Source organism: Ochlerotatus camptorhynchus, unplaced genomic scaffold (genome assembly GCF_037179485.1).
Source record: "Ochlerotatus camptorhynchus isolate MF236.1 unplaced genomic scaffold, CSIRO-AGI_Acam_v1.1 ptg000125l, whole genome shotgun sequence".
In the NCBI taxonomy this organism is placed as follows: domain Eukaryota; kingdom Metazoa; phylum Arthropoda; class Insecta; order Diptera; family Culicidae; genus Ochlerotatus; species Ochlerotatus camptorhynchus.
Window position 1 is genome coordinate 469,035 of NW_027040615.1, and position 13,721 is coordinate 482,755.

Consider the following 13,721-nt stretch of genomic DNA (forward strand, 5'->3'; position numbering starts at 1 on the left):
TAAACACATGTTTTCTGGAGCTTACGATTAATCGGCGATACCGGGGCCATAGATCACTCCTTCCTCGTGCTCGTAGCATTTAAAATAAAATTAAAGTAAAATATAAAAAATCGATAAAAAAAAAATTACTTGTATTTCTTCCCCCCTTAAGTCCGATGAAGAAAAAAAAATTAAATAAATAGGGGAAATGGCTCTAATGTTAGTCTATGAATGTAAGATTGGGCCCATCGCTAAAAATCTGCTATTTATCAATTTTATCTAGATGAACGCGTCATTGGGACAGTACTCATGGATATCTTTGGTCACAATTGAAAATTTAGTCGAATGCTGAATTTATGTATGCGCCCAAAGACCGACATTACATCCACTTCCCCTACTATGCGTTGCCTTAAAAGCACGAAAATGGTCTGAAAACACTAAAAGAGCAATCAAAACGCTTGAATAGGAAACGAAAAATAGCTGAGCACCTCGAAATGAAGAACGCCAAAAAGGCCTAGATTTTTTCTTTTCTTCTTCTCTTCTTTTTTATTTGAGAGGTTTTCAGCAGGCCTAGAATTGAAAAACAGGATTTAATAGCCTCAAAATCTCCAGTATATCAAAAATGAAAGAATAGTCCATGAACCGTGAAAATAACGCCAGGAAACGCCAAAATTTTTAAGGCAAGAAAGATCTAATTAAGTTCAAGCTCTTTTTTACTAGTAAAACTTTAACTAAAATGGCTCAAATTTACCTCAAAATTGATTTTAAAATTCAAAATTCGAAGATTTTAAATTCAGAAATTTTTACATTAACTTTTGATGACCTGAATAAAGTAAATAAAGTATTGACGATAGTTATACTCGTTTTGATTTGTTTTTAGAGATACTTTCAAACTTCTATAAATTTTCAATATTCACTATACTCTATATTTAAAAATTCAATACAGTCAAGTGAAAGGCTTTCGTTAGTTGGGCTGAGCTGTCAAAGCTGAAAATTGCTAGCGGATACATCGATTGTCTATTATCATCAAAATCGTTTAGCAACTTTCCAAATTGTTCATCCATGAGCCCCTCGAAAATAAATCTGCAATGTCAGAAATGACGTTTGACTCAACTAACGGGAGCCCAACTAAAACGTATCCCACTTAAAGATAGCCCAACGAGCGAAATTCGACTGTATTAGGATCTCAATACTTCCCACAATAACAGCAGGTAGAGTTCCAGTTCTTCCACACGAACAGAGAATAGTGCGGGATTACGGAGCGCGTGTACAATCATCAACACAACAGACGAGTTCATAATAGTTGTTAGGCCAGTTCAGTGGTTTTCGCGAAACTCGTAGCCCAAAAACCATGTGCTACTCTAGGTAGCACAATTTACCGACGTCCAACACTGGGTAAAAGTCCAGCTTCTTGCCGTGAAACAAATTCAAATCAATCGTACTTGTTCTAAGCCTTCGGGAGAACACATTATCTGCGGTGTTAATTGTAGCACGAGATCGTAGAAACTTGATCCGTAAGTATTCATAATAGGACTTGTCGTCGTCGGCAATGTAATTAGTGCACGATCCGTTGGTGTTATCTATGTGTGTAGCGATATGGGCGAGTGTTGTGAAGCAGTGAGATAAGGCACCGGCGAATTTTTCCACACTTCTCGGTCGTGATCGCGAGTGCGAATGTGTTTGTAGTGTGACGCACTATCAGGACAAGGATGCGAAATTCATCCCACTCAATAGCTAGCCTTTCAATCGCAATCGAGGCCGAATTGAGCATAGAGATAGAAATTTCAAAACTGCCAAACTTGAATTGAATTGAAATTTTCAATTGTGTGCTCAATTCAAGTTCAGCGGGTTTGAAATTTCAATCTCTGTGCTCAATTCGGCCTCGCTTGCGATTGTTCTTGCTGATTTGGCGAAAGTAGTTCAAACGTGTTAATTAATTCTAACATTTTAACCCGATCCCTGATAAGTACTCTCAGTTGTACGCTGGAGTGCAAGGAGGCAAGCGGAAAAAAAAACAAACAAGCAAGGAACATATGTAACCAATACTAGTGCGCCGGAGAGAGAACTGCAGAGAATGACGTATGCTTGTACGTGAGTGAGAGTGCGTAGCGTGGTAGGCGTGGTAAAACGAACACATGGCACGCTTGGATCCAAACAGGAAGAGCGAATTTGGGCTACAATTAACTGAGAACTAGAAGATCAAATTCGTTCTATGAATGATTAATTTTATTAGTGATAAGTGCTTTTGTGCAAGGTTATGATTGAATCGTGCTACACTACTAAAAGGACAAACGAGTACACACAAAATTGGCAATGTGCTAATCTCTCGCTCTCTCACACACTCTCGCGCAGCCACTCAGTTGTTAATAGAGAAAAAAAGGGCCAATCAGCAGCAGAGCAGCCGACGATCGCCTATTCCTGCCTGACCGATGCGGATGATCGTGTTAAATATGTTAAGAGTTATTTCTACAAATCAGTTATTGTCAGTTTGAACTCGGTTAAGTGAAGATCGACTGTAGGCAAGTGTTTACAGTGATATAAGAAACAGTTTTTTTTTTCATTCGTGAAGGATTTCGATCCCGAAGCTAGATAGCACGGACATCTAATAGGATTTTTGGAGGTAAAACTAGTTTTGTGTGAGTGGATGATGTAAAGGAAGGCAATCGAAAAGCTTTGTGTGGAATGTGTGTTTCGTAAATATTTTGGTTCGCTTGCAACACGTGAGCCACGGGCGCGATTGAAACTGCACGTAGGAGCTTCTTACGATGGAGATTGGAACATAAGTGGACCAAATTGAATGGCCCGTAAATTTATGCTGATCTGGTTGGGAATTGCTCGCGTGAACTTGAACTCGTGACTCGTGGAACAGGAGCTTGTGTGTAGATTTGAACTGTCAATCAGTGTAATGCGTTACAATAATTAGCAACAAGATACGTAAAGGGCTGATCCAGATAGGACCAGTTAAACGACCTATACGATCGCAGTACTGTGAATGATGGGCTGACAGATCAAGGCCATTCTTGAGGCTTGAGATAGGGAGAGCGTTGTATGAATAGTTGCATGCAAATTTTGAGTAATTGTGACGACACTGCAATTCAAAGGTGTTGGAATAATGGTATTTTTTCGATTTGTGTAATAGCTAAAAATGTCCCTCTTCAGCATTGTTTGAATATTTTTCATTGAATTGCTTGTGAAAAATTATGTTTTGTGAAATTTTCAAAATGCAAACCTCAAAATTGGGAAAAATCTTTTTGGTGTAGAAAATTTCAAAGAAAGTAACCCTTGTCACTTCACTTAGATTTCAGCGTGAAGTGGATAAGCGCCTCAATTACTTGATTCCTCCACCGGTGACCGGTGACAATTAATTATATGATTTGAGTAGTAGCTATACTGAAGATCCGGGAGATGTCGCCCCTTCAGTGGTAGGAAAATCATTTTTGCAGTATGGAGAATATCAGAAAATCCACGATTTGTGACTAAACATGCTTTCACAGAAGAAAACAAATAAACGAGTGTTTACCTTATTACCATATGCAATTTACCTTATCATCACCGTGCAATTTTTGTGCATCTAAAACTGCCCATAATGATAATGAATAAAAACTGAAAATTTTCATGCACTTCCAAATGGTTTCCTACCATTCCCATACATTCGAAGTGACTGGCCCTCTTGATGTGGATGATGTCAAAAACAACAAAACATGATTAATTGCTTTTCAGTTATATATTCGTATAGATTGTACTACGACCACTATTGATAAGGTATTTTCTTAGGGTCTCAAAATTTTGTGAAATTTTGCCCGAAAAAAAAAAAATACAAATAAATCGGGGTGGTTAATTTTCCCGGATAATTTTAGTTGAAGTTTTCGTAGTTTGACAAATAATGATAAGGAAATTATCGCAGCAACCCATAAAAATACAACCTGAATTATGTTTTCCACGAAAGTATTCACGAAGTAGAGAAAATCTGAGTTTCATTACACAAGTCGAAACGAAGCATTTTTTGTATGAACGCATACATGAAAAAGTTTGTCGCTTCTACTTACAAAATGAGGCGTCAGGAAAAACCATTGCCAGGGTAATGACAATATTTCTAACGATTTTTTTCATGCTTGAAAACTTCTTATCGTTCCCAGACATGGGAAAATAACCGAACGGTACAGCACGGGTGCTGGTTTGGTTATCAAAAATGCTCCTGTGTGTATACCACCGACAAACCGACATGACACTTAATTTTGACTTATGCCGAAAATCGTTAAAAGCCTACTTAATTGTGTAGTGATCCGAACTGTCACAACCATCGGATATTTTTATCTAGATAAAAATATTTTTTTTTCAGAATAGATCAGACACGAACCAATTCATAACTTTTGCAAGCGGGTTCATGACTTAGCTAAATATTTCCCGCGAACACGGAGCCAGATGTCAGTAGTGTGCTTTGTTCAGAAATTTTATTGTTTTTGCTATGGTCATTCATGTCGGTTTGTCGGTGTGTATACTATCATGTGAACCGCAGTTAATAAAACCAAGAACCGATGTGCTCGAGTTTTGTGTTGGGTTCACAATATCAACTGCAGTGCTGGGTGCAATTTATAAAAACCCAAACCGGGTTCACAGTACGGGGAATTGGGTTCTTCAATTTTGACAAATATATCGCTATCATCTGCAATGGCTTCGTTTTCTGAGCACAACGATATTTTTACGTAGGACTACGTCTTTGTGGACAAGTCTAATGGTGCAAATCAAAAAAAAAAAATGTGTGACGAAATAGCGTCAGGTTTTGAACGCTTATAACATGGTCATTTACGAATGAAATTCAATTTTAATTGCACCATTTTATTCAGATTAAATGTAAGATTTTTTTGGCATAAAGATAATAGTTGTTTATCAATGGATACCTATTGAAAATTGATCAAATGTGCTCGCTCGCTATGACTATCGAATCGAGCGAGACGAGCCGGTACCACTGTCATTTTTTTTTCTGTGCTTTTTTTCTATTCATTGAAACCAAGTCTACCTAATGAACTGTCAAAGCGGCTATCTATCGTGCAAAGTAAACAACGATGTTATGAATGCTCCACGAACGGTATTGCAATAAAATATAATCGAAGAAATTATCAAAACACGCTGAGAGCATTAAATTGTCCTAGGTTACGTATGGTAATAATCAGTAATAAGAATTTATAATATTTGTTATTAAGATAATTCGACAAAATCACTGATGTAATCATTTACTACAGCCACTAATTTAGTTTCTCGCTAGAAGTCATTTGAAGTTAATGCATTGATCTGTTGCCAAGTGAAAGGGAAGGGAATCTTTTGGAAACCGTGTTGCCAGTTTCACTGTTTTTCCCTCGACGTAAAGACATTTTGTCGGCACATCTGCTTCTTGTTGTTGCGTCGGAACGTACACCAACTGGATTCTGTGCCATCGCTATGGCCCCTTGGTTATCCTCGAATATTGAAACAGGAAACAACAACTTGATTAGGGCCCAGATCAGCCATCAATCCACTGAGCCATGTGGATTCACTGATGCAGCTGCTCATGGCGATATATTCAGCTTCAGTAGATGACATTGCCACCGCGCCTTGTTTCTTAGAAGACCACGCCACCGTACAGCCGAAGACTTTCAGTAGATATCCTGAAACGCACTACCGGTCCTCCTCGTCATTCGCGTTCGGCAGCCACAAAATTAGGGGCGTTATTTGGGCTGCAATGGTAAACCAGCTCCAAATGCCTAGTACCCTGAACATACCTCAGGACTCTTTTCGCGTGTTGCCAGTGCTCCATACATGCTGTGTCTTGAAACCTCGAAAGATACCCGACGATGAAGCACAAATCCGGTCGGGGACCCATCAACAGGTACATTAGGTATCCAATTAGTTCACGATAAGGATGCTCGCACCGCTCACCGCTTCGTTTCAACTGCAACATGGTTTCAGCAGGAGTTTGGCATGGTTTGCAGTCGCTCATCGCAAAACGATCAATGCCGTCTTCAAAAGCTTCATGATTCCTTGTTCACGATCTCGTTGAATCTTGATTTCCAGGAAGTCGTGCAGCTCGTTCATGTCAGCCATGTAAAATTCGTGTTTCAGCGTTTCCTTGATACCCAATAGTCCCCTCCAATGGGAACTGTTTTAACCCATACAATGATCGCTTCAGCAGACAAAATCTCCCAGACTTGGCTCTAACTTCATCCGGTATCTGTATATACACCTCTTCCTCCAGCTTTCCGTTCAGAAAGGCTGTACGGACGTCCATATGGTGGATTTGCAGATCTTTGGCGTTCGCAATAGCCAGAACCGTTTGGATTGCGTTCTTCCGCTGCACACAGTCTTTCGCCACTAGGCTTGCTAGGATTGGATTTCCATCAACGTCCGCCATCAACGTAAATACCCATTTGCATGGCACGGGTACAACCGATTCTGGTTACTGCACCAAAACCCAGATCCGGTTCTTCTCCAACGCACTCAGTTCCTCGTCTACCGCTTTCAGCCAGCTTGCTCGATTTGGATGGCCAGCAATGTCTTTATAGGAGACAGGAACCTGCTCCACATGACGAAATGAATCCTTGAACCATTTTGGTTTCCTGAACTACCGACCACTATTCCCTGGAGTAGTCCCGCTTTGGAAGTTACCCCTTTCAAGTTGTGGCGGGACTGGCGGGAGTGCCATGGCTCCTTCCTCCTGGTTGTCTTGATCGTCGGAATCCTCGGGCAAAGAGAAATCGTCGGCGAATTGCTCAGTGTCTGCATCAGGATTAACATCGGGATCATCATCCGGTGTAACTGCCTCTGCATCAGGATCAACTTCTGGATTAACATCCGGTGTAACTGCCGTATCTTCTTCATCCTCCTCTTGCTCTTGTACTTGAGGAATCACTAACGGAATCTTCCACCTTCCGTGTCGATGCAGAAATTCGATTTCATTAAACCGGACATCACGAGCTACGAACTGCTTTCTTGACATCAGATTTCAAAGTCGATAACCACACGGTGCGTATCCAAGCATTACGAAACGTTGGCCAGTAGGATCACAGTTCGGTTGAACAGCTCAGCTACTCCATTCTGCTGTGGTGTATAGCCAACCATCGACTCGACTTGAATCCCACGTTGCTAAAGGGTGTCCACGATGAAATTGCCACACACAAAATTGATTCGCAAAATTCGAGCTAATTGTGGATCGTATGCAAAGCTGGTGCTCCCGAAATTTCTTGACGCTCAGCATCAACAAGTGCAATGTAATATCATTTCACCGCAAACAAACCCGATAATATTTGATTATTCCATTTCCGAGCAAACGTTAGAGAGGATTACCATAGAGGTAACTCTAAGGCTGTGAACCATTTGCCGAGTTAAATTTAACTCGTGGTTAAAAGTGACATTTCGAAAGTTATTTTCTATGTTCGAAAATCCCCGTGCTGTCGATCGACCGATTTTCGACCCACGGTTGTCAAAAGTTAACTTCTTGTCTGTCAGAAATAACCATGCTCGGATAGCAGGGTTCATCGATAACGTTCCATCCGTCAAATTTTAACCAAAAGTTAAAAAAATTCGCCAAATGGTTCAGAGCCTAAGACTAGTAGGTCCCGAAGAAACGTGCTCAACTTTTTGGCTCAGCTCTGGTACTATTTTCGGTCCCAAGCTAATCGATGCGCCCCTCGAATCACAGGAAAATCTACGAATCCCTCATTTTATCTGTCAAACTTTCATCGCAAATCACAACAAACATTGTGTAGTACTAAAATTTCGACTAGAATGGGGTACGTTAATCGATTTTCTTGGGACCAATAGGCTGGTCAAGTAGTGAGCCAGTTTAAAATCGTTAGATTCCACCGGTTGGGATTACCCAGATTTGAGAGTGTACAGAGAAAGTTTGTTCGCTACGCGCTTTGTCATCTGCCCTGGCGTGACACGGCTAACTTATAGTGCGTTCAGACTACAGAGTTATAACATGTTATAGCGCTATCTTGATGGTGGTTTCTATGTTGCAATTATTTGACAACCGTTATAACATGTTATAACTCTCCAGTCTGGACAGCGTTTTACGTGAATCGCAGTCGTCTGCTTGGAATTGACACCTGGGAACATAGAAGATGGTACGCTCAAGCTGTGTTTGCTGCTAAGATCATTACCAGCGAGATTGATTCCCCCGAATTACTTCGGCAGCTTTTCTTTTACGCACCCGAGAGAGTGATTAGACAGCGTAATTTTGAACATCTCGCAGCTCGTAATCGGCAATATGGGTTGAATGAACCTATCCGTGCCGTCGCCAGTGCTGATAAAAATCATTCCTTCTACAATCAACTTAGCTGAAAATGAAGACAACCTTAACAGATAGACCAACTACCTGCATGAATTTGAACTTTGATAAAAGAGAGCTTAACGACGTGTTCGGGGTATCATCCAAACCATTTGTGAGATAGTTTACCCATCCGGGATACAATTCGTTTATAGTACTTGTTTATTAGGGTTAACTTTTGGTTAAAATTTGACAGATGGAAAGTTTTCGATTAACCCTGCTATCCGAGCATGGTTATTTCTGACAGACAAGAAGTTAAATTTTGACAACCGTGGCTCGAAAACCGGTCGATCCACAGGACAGGGATTTTCGAACATTGAAAATAGAATTTCGAAATGTCACTTTTAACCACGAGTTAAATTTAACTCGGCAAATGGTCCACAGCATTATCTCGTGATTAAAAGTGACATTTCGAAAGTTATTTTCTATGTTTTCGAAAATCGTCGTGCTGTCGATCGACCGGTTTTCGAGCCACGGTTGTCAAAATTCAACTTCTTGTCTGTCAGAAATAATAATGCTCGGATAGCAGGGTTAATCGAAAACTTTCTATCTGTCATTTTAACCAAAAGTTAAAAAAAATCGTGAAATGGTTCAGAGCCTTGGGCTGTGTTCCATTTAGTAAATTTTCATTTAAATTTGACAATTCGAAAATTAATTAATATGTTCGAAAATCCCTCTGTTAATGGTCAGTCGAATTTCGAGAAGGTTTCTGTCAAAATTGATTCCTTGTCTGTCAGAAATTAATCTGCTGCAACAGCAGGTTTATTTGAAAATTTTCCATCTGTAAATTTTAAATGGAAAATTCACCAACTGGAACACAGCTTTAGAGGACTTTAATTTACATTCATCTCGATCAGTCAAGCGTCAAGAATAGTTTCAAACCTTAAAAATCGTTTGCCTATTTATATCACCTCAACAAAATGCATAACCTTGCTGGCGTGTATAAACAATAGAAATAGCCCAAAAAAGATCGTATGCCGAGGTTAGATTCCATAACCCTATCTCGGAAAGGGGCATACGGAAACACTTTATTCTAAGAAAGAAACAAAGTAAAAATTTAATCTAGTAAAAACCCGGAGGTGCAATGCCTTTATTAAAGCACAATCAAACATTACTCATGCTCTGAAGGTCAGCAGCATAACTCACACGATGGGGTTCATGAAAAATTTGAACCGAAATGTTTAGTATTTCGTTATCTGTTCGGGATTCTTTGAATACGTCGCCGTTGCTGCGAAAATATAACATCATGTACCGCCGAAGTGTTGATTGTAAACTGCAATATAAGCAATCTGTTTTTAACTAAATACCGATTACAATCTCGAGTCAAAATAAAATGTTGTAAAATGATCGCGGATTTTGCAAAAAAAAAACAACTACAACAAACATTACAACTCACTTACAGTATCGGTTGGCTGTACGAAAATATTGTTATCGCTATTGAAACAAATAACAAACATATTTTTCATAAATATTCAACAACGTTTCACGCATTTCACGCCAATTCGTCGCACTTGTAACTTGTAACCGTTTCCCACATGGTCGTTATATCTGGAACACGGTCGAGCTGCTGTGCAGTTTGTTTTTGTTGTTTCTATTTTCCACCATTTTGCGCAGACATGTTTACCAATAGTCCAGCGCATTTTGCATGTTCGCAGTTCACCGTTGCCATGGTAGGAACCCTCATGAAACTATATAAGCACCTACTGCAATTTCAATCGCGTAGGCAAACAAAAATAAGATCGCTACTAGCTGTGCACTACTGATTGCACGGGCAGCTCGAACTGATAACGGGTCAAGCCCGCGCCTGAGTCCTTCCGAGTCGTCAGCTGCACACGATAATGTTGATGATGATGATGATGCACAACATAGCTCCGATTGAAACAGACTTCTAATGTTATTGACGGTTCGTTTTCTTCATTAAAAAAAATAACAGAATGGACCCTCCGTCGTCAGCCACTCCGTTGACGTCGTCATCGCGATCAACACCCAATCAACAGTCCGTAGACAATGCCACCAGTGACGAACAGCGGAACGACACACTAAGCGTAGATAAAGCCGCTCTCGATGAAATGCTCAATACCAATGCGTTCACGGTGCCACGTGTTTCCCCCGTTGATAGTGGAGCAGTCGAAAAGTACAAGCTGACCGGTAAACGACTCGATCGAGGGGTCGTTCAGTCGGGTTTGACGCACGAATGTGGAGTATTTGGAGCAATCGCAACGGGTGAATGGCCCACTCAGATGGATATCGGGCAAGTTATCTGCCTAGGCTTGGTGGCCTTGCAGCATCGGGGTCAGGAATCGGCTGGTATCGTTACCAGCGAGGGAAAATGTGCCAAGAATTTCAACGTTCACAAGGGGATGGGAATGATCAACAACATCTTCACGGACGACTCGATGAAGAAGCTGAAGGGTAATCTGGGTATTGGTCACACCAGGTACTCGACTTCGGCGGCTTCCGAGGAAGTCAACTGCCAACCGTTCGTCGTCCATACGGCCCATGGAGCTCTTGCGGTGGCCCACAATGGAGAATTGGTGAACTGCGACAGTTTGCGAAGGGATGTACTGTCCCGAGGTGTAGGCTTATCTACACACAGCGACTCGGAACTGATCACGCAAGCTCTCTGCCTGAATCCTCCGGATGGCGAAGGTGACGGTCCGGATTGGCCCGGCCGTATTAAACATCTCATGCAGCTAGCCCCACTCTCCTACTCCCTGGTCATCATGTTGAAGGACAAAATCTACGGAGTTAGAGATCCGTACGGTAACAGACCTCTCTGCATCGGCAAGATCGTACCGCTGAGCATCGGATCCTACAGACAAGGTATGTTTTCAAAAAAGAATCGGTAGACTTTTGCCAACTCACGATTTTTGTCTCTCCACAGAAAAAGTAGACAAACTGGCAGCCGAAGGCTGGGTCATCTCGAGCGAAAGCTGTGGTTTTCTGTCGATCGGAGCGAGGTACGTCCGAGAAGTTGAACCGGGCGAAATCGTGGAACTGACCCGCGATGGAATCAAAACGATCGACATCGTCGAATGTCCGGAAAATCGCCGCCATGCGTTCTGCATCTTCGAGTACGTGTACTTTGCGCGATCGGATTCCATCTTCGAGGGTCAAATGGTTTACTCGGTGCGATTGCAGTGCGGTCGACAGCTAGCTCGTGAAGCCTACGTAGACGCTGATATCGTAAGCTCAGTTCCCGAATCGGGAACGGCCGCTGCACATGGTTACGCTAGAGAGGTAACTTGTAGCCTTCATGGAATTCCTTGGTCAGATTTTAACAACTTCCCCCAACAGACTGGTCTCCACTTTGCGGAAGTACTCTGCAAAAATCGCTACGTTGGACGTACCTTCATTCAGCCTTCGACTCGCCTCCGGCAGCTAGGTGTTGCCAAGAAATTCGGTGCTCTCTCGGAAAATGTCTGCGGCAAGCGGGTGGTCCTGATCGACGACTCGATCGTACGCGGCAACACCATCGGACCGATCATCAAGCTTTTGCGGGACGCTGGTGCTAAGGAGGTTCACATTCGTATCGCCAGTCCACCGCTGCTGTACCCGTGCTACATGGGTATCAACATTCCAACGCGGGAGGAGCTGATCGGTAACAAGCTGAACCCGGAAGAATTGGCCAAGTATGTTGGGGCGGATAGTTTGGCTTACCTGAGTGTCGAGGGACTGCAGAAGGCGGTCCAGTCGAACATGAGAAAGAGCAATCCCGACAAGGTGGGACATTGTACGGCCTGTCTGACGGGAGACTACCCCGGTGGGTTGCCGGACGATTTGGATTGGTGAGATGGATGGGGGCGGCCACTTTCGGTCGTGTGAATTTTACTTTGTTTGCTGCTCCGTCATATGATGCGCATGACATGGTTCAATCCATCGTGGGTTTGAGATGTATTGCATAGCTTATAGAGTTACGCTGTTGACGATGTCCGATCTGAGATCAATTTTGACATTTAATTTAGGGACATTACATGATAATAAAGACTAGATTTATTCTGCAATCAGTTGAGCCCCTAAGTTAATCCGAAAGCATTGATCTTGACATGGCTCGAACATAAAGGTCGAGCGCGGTTGCAGGAGCGAGGATGGTGGAATGTTGTTGTCAGTAGTTTCCAGCATCGTAGGCAGTGGTATTCTGCAGAGAGCATTACGTATTTCAACTGAGGTTCGTTCGCTTCACGTATTATTGTTCATCCTTTATTCGAGAGGAGTATCATCTGATTACAAAACAACCGTTATTCGATTGTAGCTATCATTCCAAAAAGCGTTTTCGATGTTTCGATTTGAATGGTCTGAGGTTTCATGCGAACAGAGGATGATGTTATGGTACAGTTTAGTACGACTGATTCGGGAACAAGTGCTTTGAGTGGGAACAAGAATAAGGTGTAGGTCTCCGCTATACCGGGAATCGAATCTCAAAGGTGCTAATCGCAGCCCCGGCTAATAATAAAACTCGTGGCATACACTGTACCCGCCAAAATCGGTCTAAATACTTAAGCGCCACCTTAACAGAGGACAACTTCTCGTTCTTGGATGACCGGCAAACTCAAACCCCAGGGCAAGTTCATTTTAATACAAATGATTGGAACGAACCAGTAGACGTAAAAAGCTTGAAATTCTAAAAAGATACTAACTCCAACCGAATGAAAATTAATCGGAAACCGTCTTTCTACCGGAACGAATGCACTGTGGCAATATGTTCCCATCACAGGTCAAGCTCTTCCCTAAACACAAAATCTACACGCTTCAGGACAGAAATTGTGGACTGAGATTCCCAAGCAGTCCGACTTGGAGTAAAACCAAACAACGAACGAAACGTGAGAATCTTTTTCAGACCAGTGCACAGTGGGCCAGGAATGAAATCTAGCAGGAAAAAAATAATAACGCTCTGGGATTGCATCCAACTGATTTGACGTCTTCAGCAAAGTTTCCTGACTTTTAGTTAGGACTATAATTTGGTGGATAAAAATAGTTCAAGATTTTACCGCACAGATGGCGCAGCGTACAAACTTCTTAATTTTGTACGCTAGAGGTTTGCAGTCTTGGAAAAAATTGTAGAATGTAAAATTTAGTGAAAAAAATATGTAAAACTTGTCTGAATTTACGGTTTTAGTTTTAATTTTTATAAATTCGTTCAAATTAATGCTATAATTAATTTTTCGTCGATCGGTTTTGGTTCCATCAATCTTTTCCAGAAAAACCAATCGGTGAACACTCGTGTTTATTTCAGTTACCGTGGAGACGTAATTTGTGATTAGCCCCGGTCCCTTTCAAGTTGTATCATACATATTGCATATATTTTAAATGACGTTTCACATTAATCTAGTGATGGCCGATTTTCATTCGAATAATTGATTAATCGATTAACGAACCGAAAAGTAAAATATTTGTAATCGGTTATATCATGCCGATATAAGCATTAACATCTCCAGAGGAT

General features: G+C 41.6%; 1 protein-coding gene across 3 annotated transcripts; it reads left to right on the forward strand.

The window, feature by feature from the left end:
* The first annotated feature begins 1,290 nt into the window (after positions 1-1,290).
* Positions 1,291-12,285, forward strand: LOC135700029 (amidophosphoribosyltransferase-like). 3 transcript variants are annotated; one of them, XM_065220415.1, is made up of 3 exons: positions 1,291-1,493; positions 10,215-11,104; positions 11,166-12,285. In XM_065220415.1, exons 2-3 carry the CDS (start codon positions 10,216-10,218, stop codon positions 12,071-12,073), a joined length of 1,797 nt encoding a protein of 598 aa, XP_065076487.1. In that variant the 5' UTR covers positions 1,291-1,493; position 10,215; the 3' UTR covers positions 12,074-12,285. The 3 variants fall into 3 exon arrangements, with proteins under 3 accessions (XP_065076487.1, XP_065076486.1, XP_065076488.1); XM_065220414.1 differs by lacking the exon at positions 1,291-1,493 and adding an exon at positions 2,155-2,599; XM_065220416.1 differs by lacking the exon at positions 1,291-1,493 and having other exon boundaries at positions 11,166-11,521; positions 11,579-12,285.
* The last annotated feature ends 1,436 nt before the right edge of the window (positions 12,286-13,721 follow it).